At 37.6% G+C, this 26163-nt stretch overlaps 1 protein-coding gene across 3 annotated transcripts in view; it reads left to right on the top strand.

Annotated features, from left to right (window-relative positions):
* The first annotated feature begins 376 nt into the window (after positions 1 to 376).
* dnmt3bb.1 (DNA (cytosine-5-)-methyltransferase 3 beta, duplicate b.1) overlaps positions 377 to 26163 on the top strand; it is a 70686-nt gene continuing 44899 nt past the window's right edge. For 2 of the 3 annotated variants that reach the window (XM_081385896.1, XM_081385895.1), the window contains exons 1-2: positions 395 to 614; positions 23928 to 24026. In XM_081385896.1, coding sequence (XP_081242022.1) covers positions 23967 to 24026 — 60 coding nt within the window. In that variant the 5' untranslated portion in view covers positions 395 to 614; positions 23928 to 23966. Of the gene's footprint in view, positions 615 to 23927; positions 24027 to 26163 lie in introns of all 3 variants that reach the window. The other variant, XM_081385894.1, reaches the window with a different exon arrangement.

Here is a 26163-nt window from a genome sequence, read left to right as displayed (position 1 = left end):
CTTGCGGGACAATGGTCACTTGACCTGAGTTTTTACCGGGTCCAATTTTTTAACATTTTTCTCAGAAATTGGGCACATTCATTGTTTGTTCATTGTCAGCTGCTCCCCTCCATGCTCTAAAATATATGTAAGCTATAACAACACATAATATTATACTATGGTCAACATACAAAGTAGATATTTAATAAGTTCCAACATTATAAATAGGCAACATACAGGCCTAAAAAATGTTTCAAACAATCCAATAAAAAAAAAAAAAAAACATGTATATTTTATATGCACAGAATAGAATCGTACAGCACACGTGCATGGCAAACCTATCTCATCCAATCCTGAGAAAGGGTTAAACAGTAGGAGGTAAAAGTAGCTTTTATTCAGTGGGAGTGCGATTCGAGACCCGGGAAAAGTCACGCCTGAGTGTAGAGGCAAAAGACCGAGCGGACCTTGTGAACGAGACTCCATTTACATATTCACCCTCAGGGTTTATAGGCGTGTGTACCTGCAAAGATTAGTGTGACATACCTTGGTACCTTGGCAGTGGACAGTGGACTACTATAACTGCACATTCAACCTCTACTCTCAAGCGTTTTTCAATAACACTTCTCCAGAGACAGGTAAGTTTCATGCCTCTTCTGCATGGAGCGCTAGTGCGCGTTCTCGGGGAGAGTTCAAGTGCAGCATGACCGCACATGTCTGATGATATAGACTTGCTCAAACTTAGTTTTATATTACTTACTTTAACCATATGTAACTAGAATACTGAATTTCGTTCTGTTAAACATTGAGATGGTGTGTGGTTGTCGAGCGTGCATGGCTGAGGCGTGCTGGAAGCTTGTCTTATTGGAGATTATGTAAGTGGCGTGGGGAAAGATTCTGAGATATATTCCTCATTATCCTACATTGCCGGTTTGAGGTATTAGGTGTTTTGTGCGCATTTCCCAATTTATTTCTATTTGTTAGACTTTCTTGTTCAAAGTTTCCACGTTGTCAAGAAATCCAGATGTTTAGTGAAGATGCGGTGTAGGCTACAGAGAGTGGGCTTTCCTCACAGATTAAAATAGTAGATGGCAAAAGTAATTGAAGCCCGTATTCTAAATTTGTCACCGTTTTCCCCCCAGATAGAAACCAACTTTGCGAATAAGTAGATAAACAAAGTAAAATAAATTCTGTAAGCCATTTTAGAAACCGGTTTATTTCATTGACGTCAAGACGTTTAGTAACAGCGTCACGGGGGTTAAAGGATTAGTTCACTTTCAAAAAATGTGTCCATTATTAATTAGGCTATGTTGCAAAAGTGAGATTTTGTCACAACAGTAACAAAACAGTAGCCCTACTGTAAAACCCTACTGTTAAACCCTAACAGTAACCCTACTGTTGTGACAAAATCTCACTTTTTTCCATAATTAATAATGGACACTTTTTTATACTTCTACGTAAATTCCTCACTTAGGCCTATGGAAATGTATTTAAATTTAATCAAAAATGAAAGTTTTCTTTTTACAGTACGTAGGCTACTTACTTACTTACTTAGTACTTAAGAAAATTCTGGGTAATATAAGATAACTACAGTCAGGGATTAATGTTAGGTTTAGGTGCAGGTTCAGGGTTAGTACCTAGTTACTACCTAGTTATTGTAATGAGTACATAGTATGCCCATGGGGAACAGGACTGTAAAATAAAGTGCTACCGAAAGTTCGGTTTACATACCCGAACTTTATGATTTTCTTTCTTCTGTGGAACACGTAATGATATGTTAGTCAGTTAGGGACTGAATGACAAACTCTGTCATCGTTAACTTTTATTGCATCTTTTTTTCTGTAGAAGGAAATTGAATGCTAAATGAGGCTGTCATTCTCATTTTTGGGTCCGCACAAGAAAGATAATCACATACTAGAATTGGACCAACATGAGAGAGTGAGTAAAGAACGACATCATTTTCATTTCTGGGTGATCTATTTCTTTAAAGCAATAGAAATGTGAGCGCGTGCAATAGTGCAGGTGAATTCCGCAGCGGGGTGAAAGTGAGTTGAGTCGAGCGTGCATCTGAGCGAGGGTAACGTGCTAATTGTCGATGGTAGACTGTACGGCGGAGCGCGCGCTCAATGCCCGCGGGGCCTCTCGAAGGAATGCCGCGCCGTCACTATGGTTTTGCGCTGCTGCATAAAAATGACTCAGACTTCAATCAAAACTCTAGTAACAATGAGACTGCACACTGAACTAAGAACGATACGGCCAGTTCGAATTACGTGTCACTCTCTCGGCTTTTATTGATGTCCCAAACTTAAGTCGTTCATTCATAACTCGCTTTATTTTCTGTCAGCTCACAGCTGCATTCACGTTGAAAGAAACTAGCGATGTCCAATTTGTGACCAAACCGTTGTTTTGTATCCTCTTCAAAGTGCATGTTTTTTAATGCATGTTAAAATGTATTTTGACCTCATCATTTTAATTAAATGGCCGGTGTTGTACAGACAGGGCTTAATCACAAACTAAAATGCTTGTTTAAACCGTCTTAACTGAAAGAAACTTGCTGTGACATATCTTAAAACTTGTCAGTGCCGTTGTTTTGTCTCAAGATGCACACCAGTAATGTTTTTTTTTCTAAGGCACATTTATAAAAGATACTTAAATATCCTAACTGAACTAAGGCCTGGCTTAGTCCAAGCCTTGTCTGTGAAATCGGGCCTAAATGTCTTAAAGGAACACTCCACCATTTTTTGAAATAGGGCTTATTCACCGTCTTTCCTACATTTAGATAGGTGGGCAAACGCATTTTTGTCTCAGTGCATGCATTGTTTTAGTTTGGAAGCGCCACCACTAGCTTAGCTTAGCATAATGAATGGAATCCTTTGTTGCCAGCTAGCATGTCATGAGTAAAAGTGATAATAAAAAAATAAAAAAATACTTCTTGTGGCCTGCGTATTCACAACGAGTGCAAATAGCAATGCAGATTAACAATAGGTGATTTCCTAGGCAGATATTGACTTGGGACTATATTGGGGTGAAGCACAGGCGAAGCACTGCTACTTGGGCGCAGAGATATCACACTCACCACCAGTTCGTGTTGGGCAATTCCGCGCAAAACTGTCACATCCATAACACCAACTAAATACCATGGCATTGTGTTGGCGTTATGGATCTGACAGTTTTGCGTGGAATTGCCCTGTTGACTCTCATCCTCACGTCCTCAGGCTGTTGAGCGGTCGCAACCTCCTCCTCCTGTCGTTCTATTTCCAAAGCACGCAGCTCCTCTTCTGAAAACTCTGATTCATAGAGGTATGGTTCTGGCTCTTGACTGTCTGAGAAGTCACCCTCCTCGTCTCTCACAAAATCCGCCATGTTCATCGCCATTTACTATGTCTACTGTTGGAAAAATAGCCGGCTACTATTCATGCTGGTATGTTGACGGAAGTTGGGGGATTTCAGGTGTTGTGTGATATCTCTGCGCCAAAGTAGCAGTGCTTCGCCTGTGCTTCCCCCCAATATAGTCCCATGTCAATATCTGCCTAGGAAATCACCTAGTCTTAATCTGCATTGCTATTTGTAGTACTCGTTGTGAATACGCAGGCCACAAGAAGTAATTCGTTTTTTTTTTATTTATTTTTTTATCACTTTTACTCAGGACATGCTAGCTGGCAACAAAGGATTCCATTCATTATGCTAAGCTAAGCTATCGGCGGCGCTGCCAAACTAAAACAATGCATGCACTGAGACAAAAATGCATTTGTCCACCTATCTAAATGTAGGAAAGACGGTGAATAAGCCCTATTTCAAAAAACGGTGCAGTGTTCCTTTAACTGGACCTCTTGTTGAAAGTGTCAGACTTCTCTCTGGTGACATGTGCAGGACTTATCCAATCATTTAGTCTGCTTAAACCCCACCCCTCAAGCTTGCGTTCATCTGTCTCCATTGTTGTGTGCAATGCAATACATATCTCAAAAACCAATCAACAACAGATGCATTGAACCAAGTCCCCGTAATTAAATTTCTTTTTCGATAATTCTGAATGTACGTCACAATATGGAAAAAGAGATCTGTTGCTTCTGCCACTTTTATCGCAACTTTTTAGTGATTTGTTCACTCATCGGATTGAAGCAAACTATTTGAAATGACCACATTTTTAGACTTCCCTAAACTTACAGTACTTGAGGAAACTTTTTTATTATTATTTATTATTATTCATAATAGAATTTGAAACATAGACAAACACACACACATACACAAACACAAAAAAAATGCATTAATTCATAAACCGTGCACATTAAGTTCAGTCCACGATCTCTGTCATTCATACAGACCTTTGATGTGGCCTCTTATTGTATTCAATCTCATTCACCTTCACAGGTTTTCTCAGTTATCTCACTGGGCTGTGGAGGGAGTATGTGTGTTTATAGGACCCATAAGGAAAATTAACGCATTGTCACTTAAATAATGGACTTGAAATGAGATCCATAGAAGAAGTTAGGAAGTAAATGCCTTTATTTGTGCAAGTACTTGCATGTGCTTGTCTGCAGTCTTAATCACTATGTCATTTAGCCATTACTTGTAGGAGGCACCTGGATGTGTCCTGTTTGCATATTGTGGCTTGTCACTTTCTCCAGATCCAGTGTGCATGTCTGATACAGGCTGTGATCATGGCCTTAGCCAGCTATGAGGTCATGAGGTCCGGACCTCTGTAATTTTTTTATATTCAAAAATAAAATTTTGCAGCATCCCATCCGTGTTGCCAGATCCACCTATTAGTCTTTTGGGGCTTGTTCCCATTTATTGTGGCACTTTAGAAAGTTAATAAAGTGGGAAGTTGCATGTTAGGGTTAGTGATATATTAATCTTATTTCCAAAACACAAGCTTTTAACTTATTTCGGATGATTATTATTATTATTTTTTTCTTCTTGTTTTTCGTAGCAATATCTGGCAACATTGTACTGCCGACATTCATTTAAAAAAAGAAGAAGCTTATAGACAAATTGTAATTGCTGACAGGAAGATAACACATTCTGTAAGTCAAACGCAATGACCATCGTGATTATCTGTAAGAAATTTACAACACTATCAAAAACAATAGCATAATACAGATCTGTATGTTACAGAATGAAATATCCAAAATGCAAGCATAATTCTGTTTTTCTGACGCTGGACTTATTTTAAAAACGGAAAAGTGAAAGCGGTTGACTCTTCTATCAGTGCCTGAGAAAACAGCGTTGTCCTCACTTAGTATCCATGGTCAGATGAGATGTTGTGAAGTTTTATGTCAGTGTTTTTAACATTATTCTAATGTTATTTTTGTAACTATATTTCTAAATGACTGTGGTCTCACATACCAACTTATTTGTATTAACAAAAACTATTTTGGAACTGCTATTTAATAGTCTTACCTTACACTCTTTATTCATCATCCCTATGTGTCATATTCTTATATACAGTATATAGGCTATATGGGCCATTCTACAGAATTGGTTCAAAGTCAGAGTTGGAAACGTCTTGAATTTTCTTTGTCTTTTTCCGCAAATTTTGTATGTATAATATCCAAGGTGCACATTTCTAGTAATTGTTCAGTTAATTATCATTAGGGTTGCAAAATTCTGGGAATTTTCAAAGATGGAAACTTTCCATGGGAATTAATGGGAATTAATGGGAATTTAAGGGAATTAACAGGAATTTATGGGAATAAACAGGAATAAACTGGGAATTTTCAAAGTTGAAGGTTGGCTCTTCATAGGGAACTTAAATATAGTTGAGGAAAGTATATTTTAGAATAATCTTGACTAAAACAAACAGATGCCATTAGTGTTGCACGATGTATCGATACTTCAAAAGTATCGCGATACTCGGAAATTAAAAATGTCACGATACCTAAATTGATCAGTATCGATACTTAAAAAACAAAACAAAAAAACCCGCCTCCCTATGGACGTCTGTGTTTTTTTCCTGACGCACGCAGCAAAGAACCTGCCGCTGTCAGTGTCATGTGGCAAAACACTACAGAGATGGTTGCATGTGCGAGCACAATCGTTTATATACTGTCTATGAGCACAAGTGGTCCACGACTCGTAGAAAAAGATGACGCGAGGAGGAGTGACATATGGAAGTAAGTTGCCTACCTTGCTCTGTTGCACAGTGCACCGATACTTCAAAAGAAAACCGGAAATTAAATACGTCACGATTCCTTAATTTATTAGTAGGCTATCGCTTCTAATAATGACCGCGTTCCAGATTTGTAAAGGCCTGACACACACTGGCTGCGTGTCGTGTCCGTTTTGATTTCGGCTCTCATGTTAACTGCCTGCGTGACACACATGCGTCTGGGCGCAGCTCGAGACGCGCGGAAAACGCGTACATGCTAGAAATTGAACCGACGCCTATTTTTCACGCGACACGCACGCGTCTTGGAACCGTTTCCAGGCAAAATAGAATAGGAAAAGATGTTTTGACACGAATACATATTAATCAATGACATTTTGATGTTTAAAAGTTTTGACAATTATAAAATATAAAATGTAATTTAAAAAATATGATCGATTTTCAAATATTGCACCTCTCAATACAGAACGAATTATTCTGTAGCCTATTTTGCCGTCAACACTGCCGACGTTGTCTTTATGTTTAACATGAAGTATAGGCCTTCCACAACTCTCTCACCACGTCAAATATATCACCAATAAGGCTTATCATACCAATATTAAACATTGTTTAATATAATTGCTGTTCATATTTTTTATTCAGTTCAGAATCAAGATAAAGCTCTTATGTTTCTTATGATAAATGAGATAATGCTGCTAAATTTATTTTATTTTTTACCTTGAATGTCATTGCTCTAATTAATTTTTTATATTTTGATATTTCATATTTTGTTCAAATGTTTAATATATCTGCTGTTCATATGTTCATTTATTAGTGTGTTATATCAGTGGTTCCCAAACCTGTCCTGGAGTACCCCCAACACTGCACGTTTTCAATGTCTCCCAAATCAAATACACCTGATTCAACTTATCAGCTCATTAACCCATGTGATAATGAGCTGATGAGTTGAATCAGGTGTGTTTGATTAGGGAGACAAAGAAAACTTGCAGTGTTGGGGGTACTCCAGGACAGGTTTGGGAACCACTGTGTTATATGATTAGAATGTTGTCCAGGTTTTAAAATAAAGCACAGCAATGATATTTGAGTGTTTCTCCCTTTTCAGGAAAAGTATCGAAAAAGTATCGAAATCGCAATACTTTACTTGGTATCGGTATCGAAACAATAATTTTGGTATCGTGACAACACTAGATGCCATTCAAATACACTTGAATATCCATGCCATTCCTCAATCCCATGCACATAGCACACTGCTTACTGCATGGCTATTGAGACCACACCCCCTACTGGCACTGTGCATGCCTCCATCACATGTACAGAAGCCCAAAGCACAAGACTATTGAAGGCACACATTTGAGCCTGTGGACTAAACAAAGTGAAGTAAGTTTTGATGATATTATGGGGAAATATATTTATTAAATGTTTAAATTGCAAATATCACATATAAATGTATTCATCTGGTAGATAGCAAGCTGATAAGTTAGATGCTAAATAAGCTAGCATAACATTATTTACCACATAAGTAGGGCTGGGCGGTATGACGGTATATATCGTTACCACGGAAGAAAATGTCAACCGTAACAGATTTTTTTATTCCGTGTATACCGCGACATGTAAATACGTAGGCGTGGTTAACTCATGTGCAGCATGCGTGAGACTGAGACACTGATATTTGTCAAAGAAACATGAAGAAAGACCAAGAGGATCCACAAAAGGAATTACGTTTTCAAAATTAACGTGATTTTTTCGGGGGGGAAGGCGCAGAAGTCAACTAGAGCAGTGCAGCACACTGAAAGTTTAGAGTGACACACATGCTCACAACGGGGCTTACTTGACAACAAGTTCATATATCAATATTCTAACGAATAGAAATAACCTTAAATAATGTATCTATCCGTCTCTTATGTGTACAGTTACTTTCAGAGTGGACGCGCAAGCGGTTGCCGTGGTAATGAATATTTCCAAAATTCCCCAGCTTAACTTCCCATGGAAATTTACTGGAAACTTTCCGGAAATTTACTGGAAATTTTCCGCCCCTTTGCAACCCTAATTATCATATTGCATTTTCAGAAAGTTTTGGAATATTTTTCCTCTCCCCAAATTTGTCACTACCGAAACACAATAATAAATCATTTAATAAGAAGGCTTATATTGACCTATTCATATTTTGTTTACATCTACCTTCTTTGCTATTTAAAAAAATAAAAAAAATATCACAGATAAATCAATAACAATTACAATTCTGACAATATTTCAAGTGTAATTTATAAGATTTGTTGTATTTTGAAATCCAATCTTTCTTTGTAAAAGGCATTAAGTTAATAATACTGATTTCAAAGTTAAGGATTCATTACAATCACTATAATAACATCTTAGCTGATAATTCAGTATACCTTATTTTTTGACAAAACATGCATGTTTTGGTCGTGACGGCACATTTTCGGTAGTGACAGTAATGTATTGGTAGCAACCACATCACATTACAGAATTTTAACTCTCATAATAAAACCCTACTAAAACATACTAAGATACTAATGATTTGCATAACTGTACAAAAATGTGTTTATTTCCCCCAAATTTCCCCCTTTTGTCACTACCAAAACAATGATAACATGTTTCGGTCATGATTGTTCGGGACAGCCACCTCCCAATTGAAAGTACCCAATAAATGATGATGATTATATATATATATATATATATATATATATATATATATATATATATATATATATATATATATACAGGGTGGGCCATTTATATGGATACACCGTAATAACATGGGAATGGTTGGTGATATTAAAGTCCTGTTTGTGGCACATTAGTATATGTGAGGGGGCAAACTCCTCAAGATGGGTGGTGACCATGCTGGCCATTTAGAAGTCGGCCATCGTGGATACAACTTTTGTTTTTTCAATAGGAAGAGGGCCATGTGACACATCAAACTTATTGGTAATGTCACAAGAAAAACAATGGTGTGCTTGGTTTCAACGTAACTTTATTCGTTCATGAGTTATTTACAAGTTTCTGACCACTTATAAAATGTGTTCAATGTGCTGCCCATTGTGTTGGATTGTCAATGCAACCCTGTTCTCCCACTCTTCACACACTGATAGCAACACCACAGGAGAAATGCAGGCCTGATAGCGCTCCGGCACTCCGCCGGATTTCCGGCGTACAGACTTGTCTGCGAAAAAAAAAAAAACAACAAAAAAAAAAAGGTTCGCGTTCGCATGAGAGGCGCTTTGCTTTCACTAAACCACACCAGTAAGCCTACTTCAGCCAATCGGTAATAGGGTAGGCAGGGGCTGTTCTTGGGTTTTGGTCAATTCAGCAGTCACTCCACGTGCGAATTTGTTTTGTGTTTCCCATACACTACGAATGTGTTTCCCACACTGGCAGCGCGAAACATAGCCAAAGTCATGGAGTGCAACTTTATGAAGCCAGGGGAAGACACCAAACTTGTCCATAAAGGTAGATCAAACTTGATGAAAAAATTATCGTGGCCTGATTTGAGGTAGCTCGCCAACAGACCGTTCATATATCGCGTCTTTTGCGCGCTCAAGTTCATTCAAATGTAGGCGCGCTGTAAGCGGTAATCATAATTGAAGCGACGCGCTCGTTTTTTCCATGTTTTTCGGCGGTGGAAATCCATTAGTCACTCAAACTTTTTTGTCGTTGTGGAGAGCGCAGACGCCACGGGAAAATCGGACCTAATTTTACTATTAATAATAAAAGATAAGCTAAAGTGCATTGTAAATGTCTTTTTTTGACTCATTCTTTTCATAAATAATCATTTAAAGTCTGAAATATGTGAGGTTTATCTTTTTATAAAAAAAAATTTTGTCAAAACTTTTGAACTTCTACATGTTAGTATAAGATGTTGCAAGACACTTTTAAAATCTGGCTATCATTTTTAATGGTATTATTTTAATGTTTATGTAAACAAATAGTGCATATTGATGCTTATTTTATTTGTTATTTGCTGGTTTTCGACATAAAACTTTTTTTGTGTAGTATTAGTAGGGTAAACGTACCTATTAAGCTCAAGTACCCATTAAGCACACTACCATCTTGGAGCTCAGATTATAAAAAGAAACAGCAATGTATTATCCTATTTGATGTATTAACCAATTGATGTGTTTGTTACTATATACCTCCTGTAATTTTAAACCAATCAGACCATTGCACACTGAGATATGTGTGTCCATGTGTTCACACTGTCTGGCGGCTATTTTCAAAGCTGTCTGAAAACTTTCACCAGAAGAGGAGCCCCTCAGATGTGCATTTTTTATATGTTTAAGCCTTTATTTTGAAGAAGTACATCTTCTTATTGCAAAATTAAGAGATTAATGTTTAGACTTTTGAATATTATAACCTGGAACCTGGATGTGGGAAATAATTACAGTTAGATCTAAAAGATAGTTTTAGCAACATAGCCCAGATGCTACGAACATAGCTAGCTTACTAGCTGTATAAGATTGTGTGCTACATTAATATATTACTTCACAGGAATTAATGGCTTGTACTTTTAAATCCATAATATTATAATTTTACATTTTATTGATAGTCTGTGGTTTTAAACTGCTGTAATTTTTAAAGAATTCATATTATTGTTAGGTGAGCTTAAAGGGTGCACTACTATGACAATCACACAGCTTCAGTGTGACATCAATTAGAAAAAGCATAATTTCATAGATATTGTCTATAATAGTTGTTCATATTAAAATTGGTATAAACTTAATACATTACCTAGATTATTAATTTAGCTAAATATTTTCCTTTAAATATTAATTTAATATTTATTAATTAAAAAATGTTTTTGCTCCAATTAAGCACAGTGTGTGCTCCCTTTAAGCTCACCCACATTAAACGTCTATGTAAATACTTAATAATCAGAATTTAAATATTAACTGATGGTTGTCACTATGTTAATCTTCAAAAAAATGATTAATAAACTTATTTTCACAGTCTTAAGATGACAAAAGCTAGACGAAACTATAGTGTATGCCCAAAGATGAAAGAGGCATGTCATACAAAGAAGGAGCCATCAGAAACCTGTCGTATCTGTCCAAGAAGTTTGGAGTAGACAGGAAAGCTCTGACCCAGAGAGTTAAAGGGATACTCCCTTTAACTCTTTTTTTGGAAATAAGCTCATTTTACAACTCCCCCAGAGTTAAATAGTTGAGTTTTACCGTTTTCGAATCCATTCAGCCGATCTCCGGGTCTGGCGGTACCACTTTTAGCATAGCTTAGCATAATGAATTGAACCGGACAAGACCATTAGCATCTCTCTCAAAAAAATTACCAAAGAGTTTCGATATTTTTCCTATTTAAAACTTGACTCTTCTGTAGTTACATCGTGTACTAAGACGGACGGAAAATGAAAAGGTGCGATTTTGAGAGTATAGTTCCTAGCCATATCAGCCTAGAAAATTTAAACTTTACATTTTCCGTCGGTCTTAGTACACGATGTAACTACAGAAGAGTTGAGTTTTAAATAGGAAAAATATCAAAACTCTTTGGTCATTTTTTTGAGAGAGATGCTAATGGTCTTGTCTGATTCAATGATCTATGCTAAGCTATGCTAAAAGTGGGACCCCAGACCCGGAGATCGGCTGAATGGATTCGAAAACGGTAAAACTCAACTGTTTAACTCTGGGGGAGTTGTAAAATGAGCCAATTTCCAAAAAAAGTGGAGTATCCCTTTAAAGAGCACATTGGTTTGTTTTGTTATTTGATTTTTCAATATGGGTTACATAGCTGAACGTGTACTAGTCTAGATGTTGCAATGAGTTTGAATGACACGTCACTATGAATAGGATAGGCTACCTGATCAAATTGAATGCCTTGTTGCTTGATTTTAGTGTTCTGTTTTTTTGTGATTGACTCTGTACCTTCAAATAAAACTTTTTTCAATTATTCCTTAAAAAGGTTGTTTAAAATAAACAAGAATTTTTAATAAAACTTGTTGTGAGCTTATTGGGAACAGGGGTGTGCTTAAAGGGTACAAAATGTACCCATTAAGCACAGCCAGACTTTTTATATTTAATGATGTACATCTTAATTGAAATACTTTTGTCATTTAAAATAAAATGAAATATTATAGTGTGAGAGATTAATATTTTATTTTAAAATAACTTCTTGTACTAAAACCAATATCTTGTGCACTAAAAATGTCTCAATGTAGATTTTGGTGAGCTTAATAGGTACGTTTACCCTACTTTTTGTACAGGATTCAGTGATAACAGTCATAATTTTTGTCACTATAATAATGAAATGAAATGTTCATGCCATTTCATCTCTAGTTATGATCAACTGAAATCAACTAATTATGTGTTTTTTACAGTATAATATGCAAAGTACAATTTTCTATAAAAAAAAAATCTGATTCTGTTCTTTTCTCTGACACGCGTTGTTGGTTGTGGAAGGTTACTAATGTGATTGCTTTATCTGTAAATTAAATTAGTGCTTTTTCAATGACTGAATTCATTGAAATAAAATGAATTCTTCGATTTTTTTGGCAATGCGTCGTAGGTCTTAAATTTAAGTCTTTATGGTCTTAAAATGTCTTAAAATGGTCTTAAATTTGACTTACTGAAACCTGCTACTGTAATATAGGCTTGTATTAGGTTTGTTCATCTCATGTCTGAATGATGTCCATTTATATCCACAAAAGTCACAAGACTCTATCATTTAAGGGACTATTTATCAAAATGTTCTCCTAGGGGAGCACACCCCTGGATCCCGCTTGACAATTATGTTGATCAGGGCATATATCTTGGCTTAGGGGCCCGCTTACCTCCCAGGGAAAAAAGTTCAGGCTCAAGATTTTTTTCTACTATCACCCCTGGAAATGCCAGCACAGGCATCCAGTATCCGTAGTTTCAGGTGCTGCACATCTCGTATCTTCACACCATAGACAATTGCCTTCAGATGACCCCAAAGATAAAAGTCTAAGGGGGTCAGATCGGGAGACCTTGGGGGCCATTCAGCGTGTGAAGAGTGGGAGAACAGGGTTGCATTGACAATCCAACACAATGGGCAGCACATTGAACGCATTTTATAAGTGGTCAGAAACTTGTAAATAACTCATGAACGAATAAAGTTACGTTGAAACCAAGCACACCATTGTTTTTCTTGTGACATTACCAATAAGTTTGATGTGTCACATGGCCCTCTTCCTATTGAAAAAACAAAAGTTGTATCCACGATGGCCGACTTCTAAATGGCCACCATGGTCACCACCCATCTTGAGGAGTTTGCCCCCTCACATATACTAATGTGCCACAAACAGGACTTTAATATCACCAACCATTCCCATGTTATTACGGTGTATCCATATAAATGGCCCACCCTGTGTATATATATATATATATATATATATATATATATATATATATATTAGGGCTGGGGTAAACGATTATTAATTAAACGATTAGTCGGGCGATTATTTTATCGATTAGTCGACTAATCTAACGACTAATTTGAATTAATTATCCTGTCTGTTATTCGCATATCTCTGTCGAACCGTTACTCCGATGGATTTCAATCTCGACAGCTGTCTGGGCACGAGTAAGTGCAGTGCCAAGTTTGACGTTGTTTGGATGAGAAATGCAAAATATATTGTTAAATATATCAGTAAAAGAAGCACTTCAAAAAATAAACATTCTGACATAAATACACTGTCAGCTACAATGTTTACTTCTGAATAATATAGTATAAACGTGATAAATCCATTTTGATTAATTTGAGTAAAAAATGTGTTTTCTTTACCAAGAAAGTGGCAAGATGAAAACCACTATTTTCTGTTTCAAACTTTCACATAGCATCTTTAGGTTATAATAACAAATAATTCAAATCCAGATTTTGATTTTCAAAGATTTATTATAAAAACAGATTTTCCCAAAAATGCAATAAATTCATGACACGTTTTTTTTTTATGCAATTAATCCATTGAATCTATATAAAAGTTATTTTTCATATTGAAACTGTTGAAAATACACAGCAAAGTAAATTGATCCACATATGACAGCCTCTGAACTCGGTCAATACTAATCTTATATTTAGCACGTAACGTTACTGGACTAAATTCAATCAGCCATCGCTATACCTTCTGAACTTTTTTGACGGCGATCAGCTGTAAAATGGCTTAGGTCCTGCTCGGTTTTCGTTGACTTTGAGTACAAGAATTGAAAGTTTTTTAAAAGATCCCCTGGGGTTAACGTGTCAGCGTGACAGAAGTTTGACGCTGTCGTGTGAGAACAAGAAACAGTCAGCATTTCTCTTCCTCCCGCGTGCCTCATCTTCTTAATCTCCTCACGTAAATGATTAGATTTCAATGGCTTACGTTTCTTCCAAGGGCGTAGATTTGGTTTGAACATTGGGGGGGTTGAAAAATTATTCTGCATATTTTTCATGTGATCATGGTATAAATATTGGGGGGGTTGTAATGCATAGATTTAAATATTGGGGGGGTTATCTCCCCCCTAACCCCCCCACAAACTACGCCCCTGGTTTCTTCCCTACGGCAGAATCCACCACAGGTTCATCAATGCCGTCAAATGTATTAATTTTTTTGTTTGTTTGTTGATCAAAAAGTGCAAAGTAGATAAGGAAAACTAGGATGCCGGCCGGGTGTATTCAAAGCGCTGCCGTTACTGTTTACAGTGCGTGGAATGGTGCGCTGTGATTGGTTGAGCAGATTTATCACATTCTGCAGAGAAAGGAGACTGGCGTTTGTAGCGGTTTGGAAAGAAAGGGAGAAAACATGACAGAATAACACGGCGGGCGGTGTGTGTGTGTGGCGAGCTGTACCTCCGGGAATGGTGCAAATAAATAAATAAATAAATAAATAAATAAAGAAGCGTCGACGCAAAAAATATGACGTCGACGTAATTTTGACGTCGACGTAATCGACGCACCGCTACAGCACTAATATATATATTAGAGGTGGGCATAGATTAATTTTTTTAATCTAGATTAATCTAGATTCATTTTGAAATTAATCTAGATTAATCTAGATTAAAATGGCTCATTTGAATTCTGCCGAAGGCATTCAGAATATGTGTGCTACCCAAATAATGACTATAAAAGTAAGTCTTTGAGAACGGGTTTCTCAAGCCAGGTGGCGCATTAGACCAGGGGCTCATCTCCTGTTTCCAAAATGCATCACAAACTGCTTGAGAAAGCTGTTCTACTCATAGACTGTAAAAAGTTACTACTGTACTGTAACCGTCCGTAGGCAACATTAGGTAGGCCTATGTTATTATCAACTACTATAGGCTATCAATTAGGGATGGGCGATATGGCCTAAAATCCATATTGTGATATACATTGCAGCCTCTTGCGATAACAATATTATAATAAAACCATTTCAGAACAGGTTACACAGACCCTGCTAAACAACTGCTAAATGTTTTTTTTTTTTTTAAGGGTACATGTAGTTTTGAGAACATATATTGTGCAAAACTGTAAGTATACAACATCATTTTGCAGATAAATAAAATTTAAGTACACTAGCTGCAGAGACTTAAGTAGGTCTAATGTTTATTATGGCTTGGAGCTTATGAAACCCCAAATTTAAAATTAGACCAGTATTGTTACATAACAAATTTTGATGCAATAAAGAAGGTCTAATTTAACAACATTTATCCTCCAAAACAGACAGAACAGAGAGAGTGTAGAATGGCAAAAAGGTTTTGGCAAAATACGTTAGATGTAATTCTTTAAAAAAAAAACCCTAAATTGAAAGATCAGGAAGATGGATATGAGGACAAAGAGGAGAGCAACTGTGATATAGACTATAGAAAAAAACTGCCTTCCAAAGCGATGGGAAAAAGTTATGAGTTATAATGACAGAAGTACATTCACCACTCTCGGCCTCAGGGTGTAACATGAACAACAGCTGTGATCTGAAAGTATGAATGACTAATGACTTTTTTGTTACTTGTGGGATTTTTTGAACAGAAGAACATAAATAATGGTACTAAGCATTAAAGTATTAAAGGGATTGTTCACCCAAAAATAAAAATTATGTCATAATTTCCTCACCCTCATGTCGTTCCTAACCTAGTTGACTTTCTTTCTTAGGTGAAATTTAAAAACGAATTTAAAATTAATTAAAAAAAGAATTAAAGAAATAAAAAATCACTGGCTCAATAGAGAGCCTAAGTCCCTCCCCTTCCGGTCGACCACCATGGGACCTTAGTTCGGAAAAATATTGTATGGTAGTCAATGGCGAGAGACAACAAATATTTTGATCTAGTTTGAATTGTGCCCTGATTTACACATATGATGTTTGTCAATTTAAAAGATGCATTTTAAAGTCAAGAAAGTCGAAGCTTGATGTAAAACTGTTGAGGTATAAGACTGTGAAAATACGGAATTACAAAGACTACAAACCCAGAAGGCGCACATGCGACGTCATACCTTTTCTCTCAATGAATGAAGCTAACTTTACTGAAGCTAACGTCTAGGGCTGTGACGGTATGGGATTTTTTCTTACCGCGGTGAAGAAGCAACAAATATCGCGTGGCGGATTTGCACGTCATGCACTTTTATTTATTATTATTAACTGTTGGCAAATTAAAATTGTTTGTAGTAGTTGTTTTCTGTAACTTTCTTAAAAATGAGTGAACACGGAGCAGTTTTTCCGTGAGCGGGACTGGAAAACCCGGAGTGGATCAGGAGCGGAGTGATAACGGTACGTTCACACGGGGCGTCAGCGTCAACGCTTGACGGAAGGCGTGGCTGAAGTTTGGCACTGACGCCATGGTCATAGCAGCGTCAGCCAATGAAATTTAAAATGTATCCTCAGTTTGCTGCTCTTGAACAGGATGAACGTGATTGGCTGCCGCCTGGCTACTGTATTTGCATAGAGCGATCCTATTGGCTGACGCTTCCGTCTGCGGCGCTTCACTGGCGTTGCTCGCGGCAGAAGTTGAAAAATTCTCAACTTCTGCCGCGAGCAACGGCAGTGAAGCACCGCCGACGGATCCACAATTCCTTTCGGCAACGCTTGACGTCACCCATTCAAAGTCAATGGGAAGCGTTGACGCTGACGCCCCGTGTGAACGTACCGTAACAGAACGCTTAGAGTGGAGAGAGGAACATGCTTTTGCTCCACTCCAGGCTTTGATCACATCCCCCTAAGCAGGGTGAACAGCCTACACCTCTTCTTTCCCATTCAAACTAAAATGAAGACATTTATTACACTATTAATGTAATTGGTGTTGGGGGAATCACTTTTTTCTCTTTTTCATCAAACCGCAGTTTTTGCAAGTTCCCGCGATTTTTGCAAAATCCCGCAATTTCATCGCATAAAATTGCATAAATATCCCGCATATTCCATCGCATTTTTTAAGAAAACGTGCCGCATAATCAAGGATTTTTGCCCGCAACAATCACAAAAAAACTCCGCGTTTTTCTGGAGGGACTGGCTAGGTGACATATACGCCTCATTGGTGATATATTCGACATATGGGGAGAGAGTTGTGGAAGGCCTAGGCTACTTAATGTTAAACATAAATTTATAGCAGCAAAGACAGCGTCGGCACTCGGCAGTATTGACGGCAAAATAGGCTACAGAATATTTCGTTCTGTATTGACAGGTGCAATATTTGAAAATCGATAATATTTTTTTTAATTACATTTATATCTACATTTATGTCAAAACCTTAACTTTCAAACATCAAAATGTAATTTATTAATATGCATTCATGTCAAAATGACATACAAACATCTTTTCCTATTATATTTTGCCAGGAAACGCTTCCAACAGGCTTGCGTGTCGCGTGAAAAATAGGCGTTGGTTCTATTTCTGGCATGCACGCGTTTTCAGCGCGGCTCGTGCCGCAACTGAGAAGCGCGTCTCACGCTCTCAAGCTCTAACCTGTTAACATGGGAGTCGAAATAAAAACGGACACGCCACGCAGCCAGTGTGTCGCCGACCTAAGGTAGGTGTGCTGCACTTAAGTCCTGCAAACGCCACAGGACGGTTAATTTTTCTAAGATGTGGTCTAGTTATTGGTTAGTGGTATTTCCTCACGAGACGAATACTTTTGTGCGCCTTGTCCAAATTCACCGGCTTCCCCTTAATTGTCACCTGCCTCAAAGGCGACACAGTATTTGGACTAGATTCGTGGCTACTTTTTGAATCATTCGGCTAGCGCCGTCAACTGTTATTTCCTATACCGATATAAGAGAGATCGCTACTTGCAATTAAAAACTAACTCCAACTGTTTACGTTATGCTTGTCTTTTATTCCTGTGTTTGTTTGTATTTAATTGAACATTATCTGTAAACATCACAAAACCTAGCAGTTAATTAATAATAATAAGACACACAAAAAAATAAATCCCCCATAGGCTATGTTTAACGGACTGTCCCTCGACTCCCTCCCTTGCACAGGAAGCGTTTTTTTTTCTCCAGAAGCCCTTGAACATGGGACTCGCAGAATACAGTAAATTATAAGCAAAATATTAATGTGTTTATAGTTCATATCACACACCATATGCACTCCTGTAACTTTCAGCAAAAAAAAAAAAAAAACGTGCGGTGATGACCTCACACCGCGGTAGGCATCTCATCAACGCGATATTGCGGTGATGCGGTTATCGTCACACCCCTACTAACGTCTGTCATTTCTTCTATAGTCTTACATTATACTCGTAACGTAACGCCGTCATGCCTGAGTGTTTTGAGCCAGAATACACACATACGAGCAACGGATCTTGTGACGTACATAATGGGAGACGAGAGGTGTAGTTCATTGAGCGATTTTTACATAAAACTAAACGTTACTCTTCTGTTTTATGACAAACTGCGACTTTCTTGACTTTCATAATTACCTTTTAAATTGACAAACATCATATGTTTAATTCAGGGCACAGTTCAGACGGAACAAAAAGATAAGTTGTCTCTCGCCATTGACTTCCATACATATTTTTTCCGAAAGAAGGTCCCATGAGCCGGAAGCGGAGGGGCGGGACTTAGGGATTTTTCTATTCACACTTCGCAGGGACTTTGATTGACAGGCGACCTGACCAATCATAATCCGCCATCTGCCGATTCCGCCATTTTGTCAGACAAAGCAGTCAAGAGAGTTAGTAGTTTAAAGGATTAGTTCTATTTAAAATGAAAATTAGCCCATGATTTACTCACCCTCAAGCCATCCTAGGTGTTTATGACTTTATTCTTTCAGATGAATACAATCGGAGTTATATAAAAAAATATCCTGGCTCTTCCAAGTTTTATAAAGGTAGTGGATTGCAACCAAGAGATTGAAGCTCAAAAACGTGCATCCATCCATCGTAAATGAACTCCAAACGGCTCCTGTGGGTTAATAAAGGCCTGATGAAGCAAAACGATGAGTTTGTGTAAGAAAAATATTCATATTTAACACGTTACAAAGTAAAATTCTAGCTGAAAAACGGTTTGTACTGACGTCTTTCCGCAGGTTGAAACAACATTCCTTCTGATTTTCATTTATGTTTATTTGATGCTGTAAATTAACTAGAAGGAAGAGATGATCGGTTCATGAGCAGCTTTTCCTGAGGCGCTAGAGCGATCTGTTACGACACATTAATGAGCCACAAAACGGTATTTATTGTTTAAATTTCTTAAAAAAAAATCAAATCTTTGTTTCATATCAAAAGTAACCTGGTCTATCCTGTCTGTCAGCGCGTTGTCTGTGTCCTCTTTGCTCCGCGATGTATTTTTTTCACGGCGTGAGAGCGGCATGGCTTGTCGGACATAGTAACAGTAAAGAACGGTCAATTCTCACATTTTTTTTCTTTCAAAACAATAAGTTTAGATCTCTGCACTCTTAGAAAAGTCCATAAAAATTGCGGCCAATGTACTTTCTTTTATGGGTAATCTGTGTTTGTTCCTGTTTTGAGTGTGTATAAGTTGCTTTCGGTTTGTTTCCATGGTTATTTTGATTTACACCTTCATTGATTAATGACTTTCATGTCATTAATTAGTTTCTGTGTATTTAATCCCTGTATTTTGTTTAGTTCACTTGTCCGTTATCTTCACGTTATACTGGTTGTTCTGTTCGTGTCTTACTAAGTCTAAGTATCTAACAAGTATCTTACTAATTGTAAGTATCTTACAATTCTCAAAGCCCCCCCTCCCCCAAAAGATATGATATTTCCTCCAGTATTTTTGGTATAATTATGACAAAGCTGCTTGTTTTTAATCTTTTTTTTTTAAAGAAGAAACTGGGAAACAATAGTTATTGAGGGAAAAAAAGTCTAAATTTTATGTTATTGTTTTAGATTCATTTAGTTAACATATTAATTAAATAATGTATTAACTTATTAATTGTATTAATAATTATATAATAATATGAATATTTTAATTCATCCTTTGGCCCCCGTGGAAGTTTGCTGAGGCCCCCTAGTGGGACCTGGCCCACCAGTTGAGAACCGCTGATCTAACGTCATAGAAGACGTTTCTGAGTGATCTGCCTTTTTTGCGTTGGCCAGCGAGGCCGTTCCTGAGAAATCTGTCTGTTCCATGTTGGCCAGCAAAGCCGTTCCGAAATAATCTGCCGTGGCCGTGGATTTATGCTCTGTCGCTCTGTCGGGCTTCCTTCTTTTCTCTGGCTTCACCTCAGTCCTCGGGCACACCGGCTATGCCTCAGTCCTTCGGCACCCTGGCTTCGTCTCGGCTGCTCGTCCCCATGGCTCTGCATTGATCTCCTGGACATTCTGTGTCGGCTCTTCGGTTTTGCCTGGGTCTCCACCGCCAGCAGCTCTGCCTCAGTCGGTAGTCCTCATGGTTTCTACTGTGGGCCTATGTCCTGGTTGTCCTGCTGGGGGTTCCTCCCTGGCTCCTATAGCCTTCAGCTCCTCCCTGGTCCTTGTGGCAATCTCTCTTGCTTGCTTTGTGTCCTCCACCGAAGCCCTCCCGCTCTTCTCTGTTGGGCTCATTTGTTTATTATTGTTGTCAATGAAGCGCAAGGACATGCATTCTTGATGGGGGTCATATGTTACGGGTAATGGACTACTTGCACAACTTCTTCCGCGTTCTAGTTAGTACATATCGGGAGTTTCCGGTTACAGCATTCAGCGCACCTGCATACACGAGAATGCAGATTATCACTATGCTTTATGGCTGCCAATTGATTAAAACAATGAATAATGATCTGTTTTAATTATCTTGAGCCTGCTGAAATGTTCCTATACATATGTTTTCTTTCCAACTGTACATTCTGTATAATATATAGGCTAAATATATTTATCCACTAAGCTGCAGCAGTCCTATATGCTCGTCTTGTCATTAACAGGTTTTTTTCTCTTTCTGACATTTCATACCTGTTGGGTTTACATTTTTAAATGAAATTGACTATTAAAAGGATTGCTTGTGTGCGCTGGTGTTTATTCCAGTCTTTTAAAATAGTTGAATGAATGAATGCTTGTGAGGTGCCTGTAACAATGTTAAATAGGCTAGGCTATTTAATCAATAACGTACACAGCGTAGAGAATGACAGTCAACTACTTTGAATATTATAGCATTTTGGGCATAAACATGTAAATAGTGAAAAGATTGACATTGAAAAATGACACAGAATGATTAAAATATTTAATCCAAATAAATAAATGTTTGTGGTTCGTACTGATGTTATTCATCTGTTCCTCATACACTTTAGCGTCGCGGTCACTAGTTCAGACGAACACTGACACCCTGTGGTGAAATAATGGCGTATTTTTAACAGCCGCTGCTTTCTCAGATCGGCTTGGGTTGAATTAAAACTTCATGTTCCGATAAGTTTGGAAAATTCTGCACACAGTAAACATCAGAATATCCCTTCTCCTGTCAATAAAAATTGCCAATTTTTTTAATCTTATTGCGGACACTCATTTTAGGTGGTGTTTGTTCAACTCATTGACCACAGTAGGTTTTAGTTAAGTTTCATTGCTTTCAGTTTGTTTCCATGGTTATTCATAGATTTACACCTGATGTTCATTTTGTTCATTAGTTTCTGTGTATTTAAGCCCTGTGTTTTGTTCAGTTCATTTGTCCATTATCTTCAAATTAAAGCGGTTGTTCTGTTTGTGTCTTACTAAGTCTAAGTTTCCTCAGAGTTTTGTTTTTGGCATAATTTATGTTAAATAAAAGCTACTGCCAGTGATAAAATCGAGTTATTTTATTTCATTATTTTCAACAGCGCGGCACTATCTTTATATGAAATTGAATTATGTGTATTGATTATTTTACCTGTATTTTGAATTACGCATTGCATTGTATGTATCATACATTTAATGGATAATGTTTACAAATTGCTTAAATGCGCATGCAGCCATGTGCATTTTACTATCGCTTTCGAATTAGTGGCAATTTGGGGCGGATATTGCTTGAATGGTGGGTCCATTATTATTCTTAATGAAAAACACAACAACAAAACAGTACCATGACAAACTCGGTTATATTAAAACAAAACTTTTATTAACAAAACGAATAAGCGCGGCATACACCATGCTGAGTCCTGTTGCTGATCTGTGCTGCAACTCTTGTTTGGCACAAACTGAATTGAGCAGACGTGTTCAGTTTTTAAGTGCAGTGTCCGTTCTCTAATGTCGGCAGGGGGCGGTGCCGCAATGGGAAAGTGATGTAATCGTTTGTGGCTGAACACCATAACATCGACTATTGCAGCTTACATGGAACACATTGTGTCAGGGTGTGGTGCAGGCAGAAGAAGATGAGAAGGCAAAAAGGCTCCAATACAAACTTTTACTAAATAGCAATTCCAATGGGTACACACACACTAGTACAACAGATAACGGACCAAGACCAAGAACTTAAATACAACACAGATGAACACTGATTAACAGAACACAGGTGATCTAGATGATGATGATGAAGTAGACACAAGTGAGATACAACTGAACTAATAATGACAGTGAAGAAGACACGTGACATGATGACAGGCAGACAAGTCCAATGAAAACAAACTAAACAGAACACAACAGTGACACATTGCTTTCACATTGATTTACTTTACCCAGTAAATGTTACCAACTGATCAAATCTGTATCAGAAAAGCTTAGTGTGATACACAGTAGCATTCAGCTAGACAAAACTGACAGTCAGTGAATTAAATTTTGATTGAGTTACTACATTTTGCAAACATGCAACAAAGTTATGTCCCATACTGTAAAACAGTTAGGACAATTGCACTTACAGTTAAGACAGTTTCATTAAATGCGCCAAAGGGATTGAGACTGAAAAACTGAAAAACTGTTCACTGCTCTGTTCCATTCAACAAAAGGGGTTGAGGGTAAGAGTAATCAAATAATGACAGAATTTGCATGTTTGGTGAACCATTTCTTTAACATAGTGGCCTTAATTATCTTATTATTAAGGTGAAATATAACATCAAATGATTTTTGTCTTGACTTACCTAGACAAGCATTACATATCATTACCTGAAACAAACATGATAGGTCAGAAACTGGATGTAAAACCTAATCATAACTGCAACATATTGCTGAGTAGATACAGATCAATACTGTTATCTTTCTGAAGAATCTACTGTGTCATTGATTGTGTAATGATTTTTTAGAATGATGTAGTCATTATTATTTGACCCATTTTTCTATTCCTGGTTCTTGAAGGAAGTTTGAGTGCTTGCTTCCTAAGGGCAAATATGACAACATGTTTAGCTGAGACAGAGGTCAATGTTTAGTTAAAGACTAAAACAAATATCCATTAATCTTTTCTCAGAGGAGCATGCATATGCTAGTGCATGCTTATGTTTTTCAATATTTGAGTCATATTGGGTTCATTCTTTTCTGTTTGGCCTCTTTTTATCATTTATTCAAGTCTGTTTCTTTTTTGACAGGATAAAGAGGAAGAAATAAAAAAGACGACAGAAGTAGTGATGCCATCCAATAAGTACTCCTCCGCTATAATGGCGGAAAGTGACAAGATGACTGCCACGGTAAGATGGAAGAAGAGTGTTGAGAATCTGTCATGATTAACCCACACTTTACTCACTTTTCTTCTTCTGGGGAACACAAAAGGAGAAATTTTGAAGAACGTATGTGTTGCTCTTCTCTATCCAATTACAATGAATGGTGACTGAAGCTTTCAAAATCACTATAAAAGTATCATCATAATAGTAGTCCATATGACTTGTGCACTTGTTTCATGGCATAATGCAGACAAGTTTATTGCATTTTTCCTTTATGTTGTGCAATCTTAAGGTGCAATTTTTCTGAAATTTTGCGGGCTAAAATGTCTATTGTCAGGAGTGTAGCAATGCAAAAAAGCAAAACTCACACAAGTCACTTTCATAACAAGCTATTTCTGTTGGTCAGCACAGCGAATTCACTTGACAAACTTGAACCCACTGCAGAATTTCTGTGTGGAAATCCTTTGCCCTCAAGAAAAAATTCCAGGGGCCGTATTCACAAAGAATTTTAAGGCTAAAAGTCCCTCCTAACTGGCGAATTTAGGAGCAACTCCTAAAAATAATGGGTGTGTCACTCGTAACTTTAGGACTCCTAATTTTTTTCACTAAGAGTAATTCACAAAGCATTTTAGCCCTAAAAGTAGCACCTAAGCCTGGGACAGCTTTAAAGAAGTCGAGAGGACTCCTAACTCACAAAGACCTATTCACAAACCGCTTTTTGTGGCATTTCACGTTGTGATGTTTTGAAATGCGTATGCGGCGGCTACAGGAGCTTCCAATCGCGAGGGAACAATTTTGCATTGTAGGCATAACTAGGGATGCAATAACGCCACCAACAACAACCAAAACTAGGCTACTCATTGCATGTAAACTAATTGTAACGTTTCATTGTGAATCAAATTAAAATGTTCTTCTCTTTGCAAACGTAGGCAGAGGCATATAGTGACAGATTAATTCAATAATGTTGCAAAGATATTGCATCAATCCATATGTTTCATTAGGCTACCAGGCTATTTGTTTTGCCTTACTCTTTATTCCTTTAGGCTATTTATTCAGTTATTCATCATCTTCCGTCCTTCACACTACTGATCATACGGCCCCTGATCACATGCGTTCCTGTTAAAATGACTGGAAATGTGAAAATTCACATCAAATGTTAAATGTTGCGCAAATTAGTGCCGTTTATTCCAACATAATGCGATAGCTTTGACCGTTATTTGCTGAAAATCCAACATCCACCCTAGTTCCAATGATATCTGCATCACTTAAATAATATCAGCCTTACTTTCACTTCAAAAACCACTCATCTGTTTGACACTTTTCTCACCTAGATTGGATTGGTGTGGGTGTCCCATTTATCTCTGGTGTTTTGGGTTCAAAATGAGGCCAAACGTGCAGTGGAATTTAGGGGATTAGAGAAAGGGGAGAGAGAGGAAAAATGAAAGTATCTGGTTCTGAGAACGGAAGAGCTGCTCTAGCAGGTTTGTTATGACAGCTCTAATCAACTTTGCCCTGAATTTTGATATTCTAACGGATTTTTCTACATATTCTTTACGTTTTAAATGAGGCAAGACCGCTTACTTTCTTCTGGTCCTGCACTCCATAGAGTGCAAATAGAGAGAGAGAGATCAAGTGAGAGAGAGCAGGCTCTTTGAACGCTGCACCTGGCCGAGGAAGTGCTCTGAATCCCACAGACCAGCTGCTTGGCCGGGGAGGAGAGAGGAGCACACTGGCCATTCAGACGCCCAAGAGCATGTGCCATCTCATTTTGAGCACAACTGAAACTAGTCTGTTCCAACAAATCTGTTCTATGAGACCTCTTAAATGGTTCTGACCTCCTTTTACTCTGTTGCAGCATGTCAGTGTTCTGAACATCATTAGCCTATTTCTTTTTAACTTAAAGGAATGTTTGGGGTTAAATACAGGTTAAAGCTATTGACACCATTTGTCACAGGCTGTCGGTTACCACAGAAAACAATTTCATCTGGTCTATTAGATTGTAATGAACCGACAGAAATGGAAGTCTGTGGTGTGGCGTTGTCACGACACTAGAGCTGCATGATTCTGGATGAATTTTTTTTCAAACAGAGATCACGATTCTCCCGCGAACAGATACTATATAATATAGATACTATATACAGATACTATAACTATATAAGATATT

The sequence above is a fragment of the Scardinius erythrophthalmus genome, assembly GCF_964197995.2.
Source record: "Scardinius erythrophthalmus genome assembly, chromosome: 15".
Lineage (NCBI taxonomy): Eukaryota > Metazoa > Chordata > Actinopteri > Cypriniformes > Leuciscidae > Scardinius > Scardinius erythrophthalmus.
Note: the sequence above shows the minus strand (reverse complement) of the source record. Positions and strands in the feature narration are given on the sequence as shown.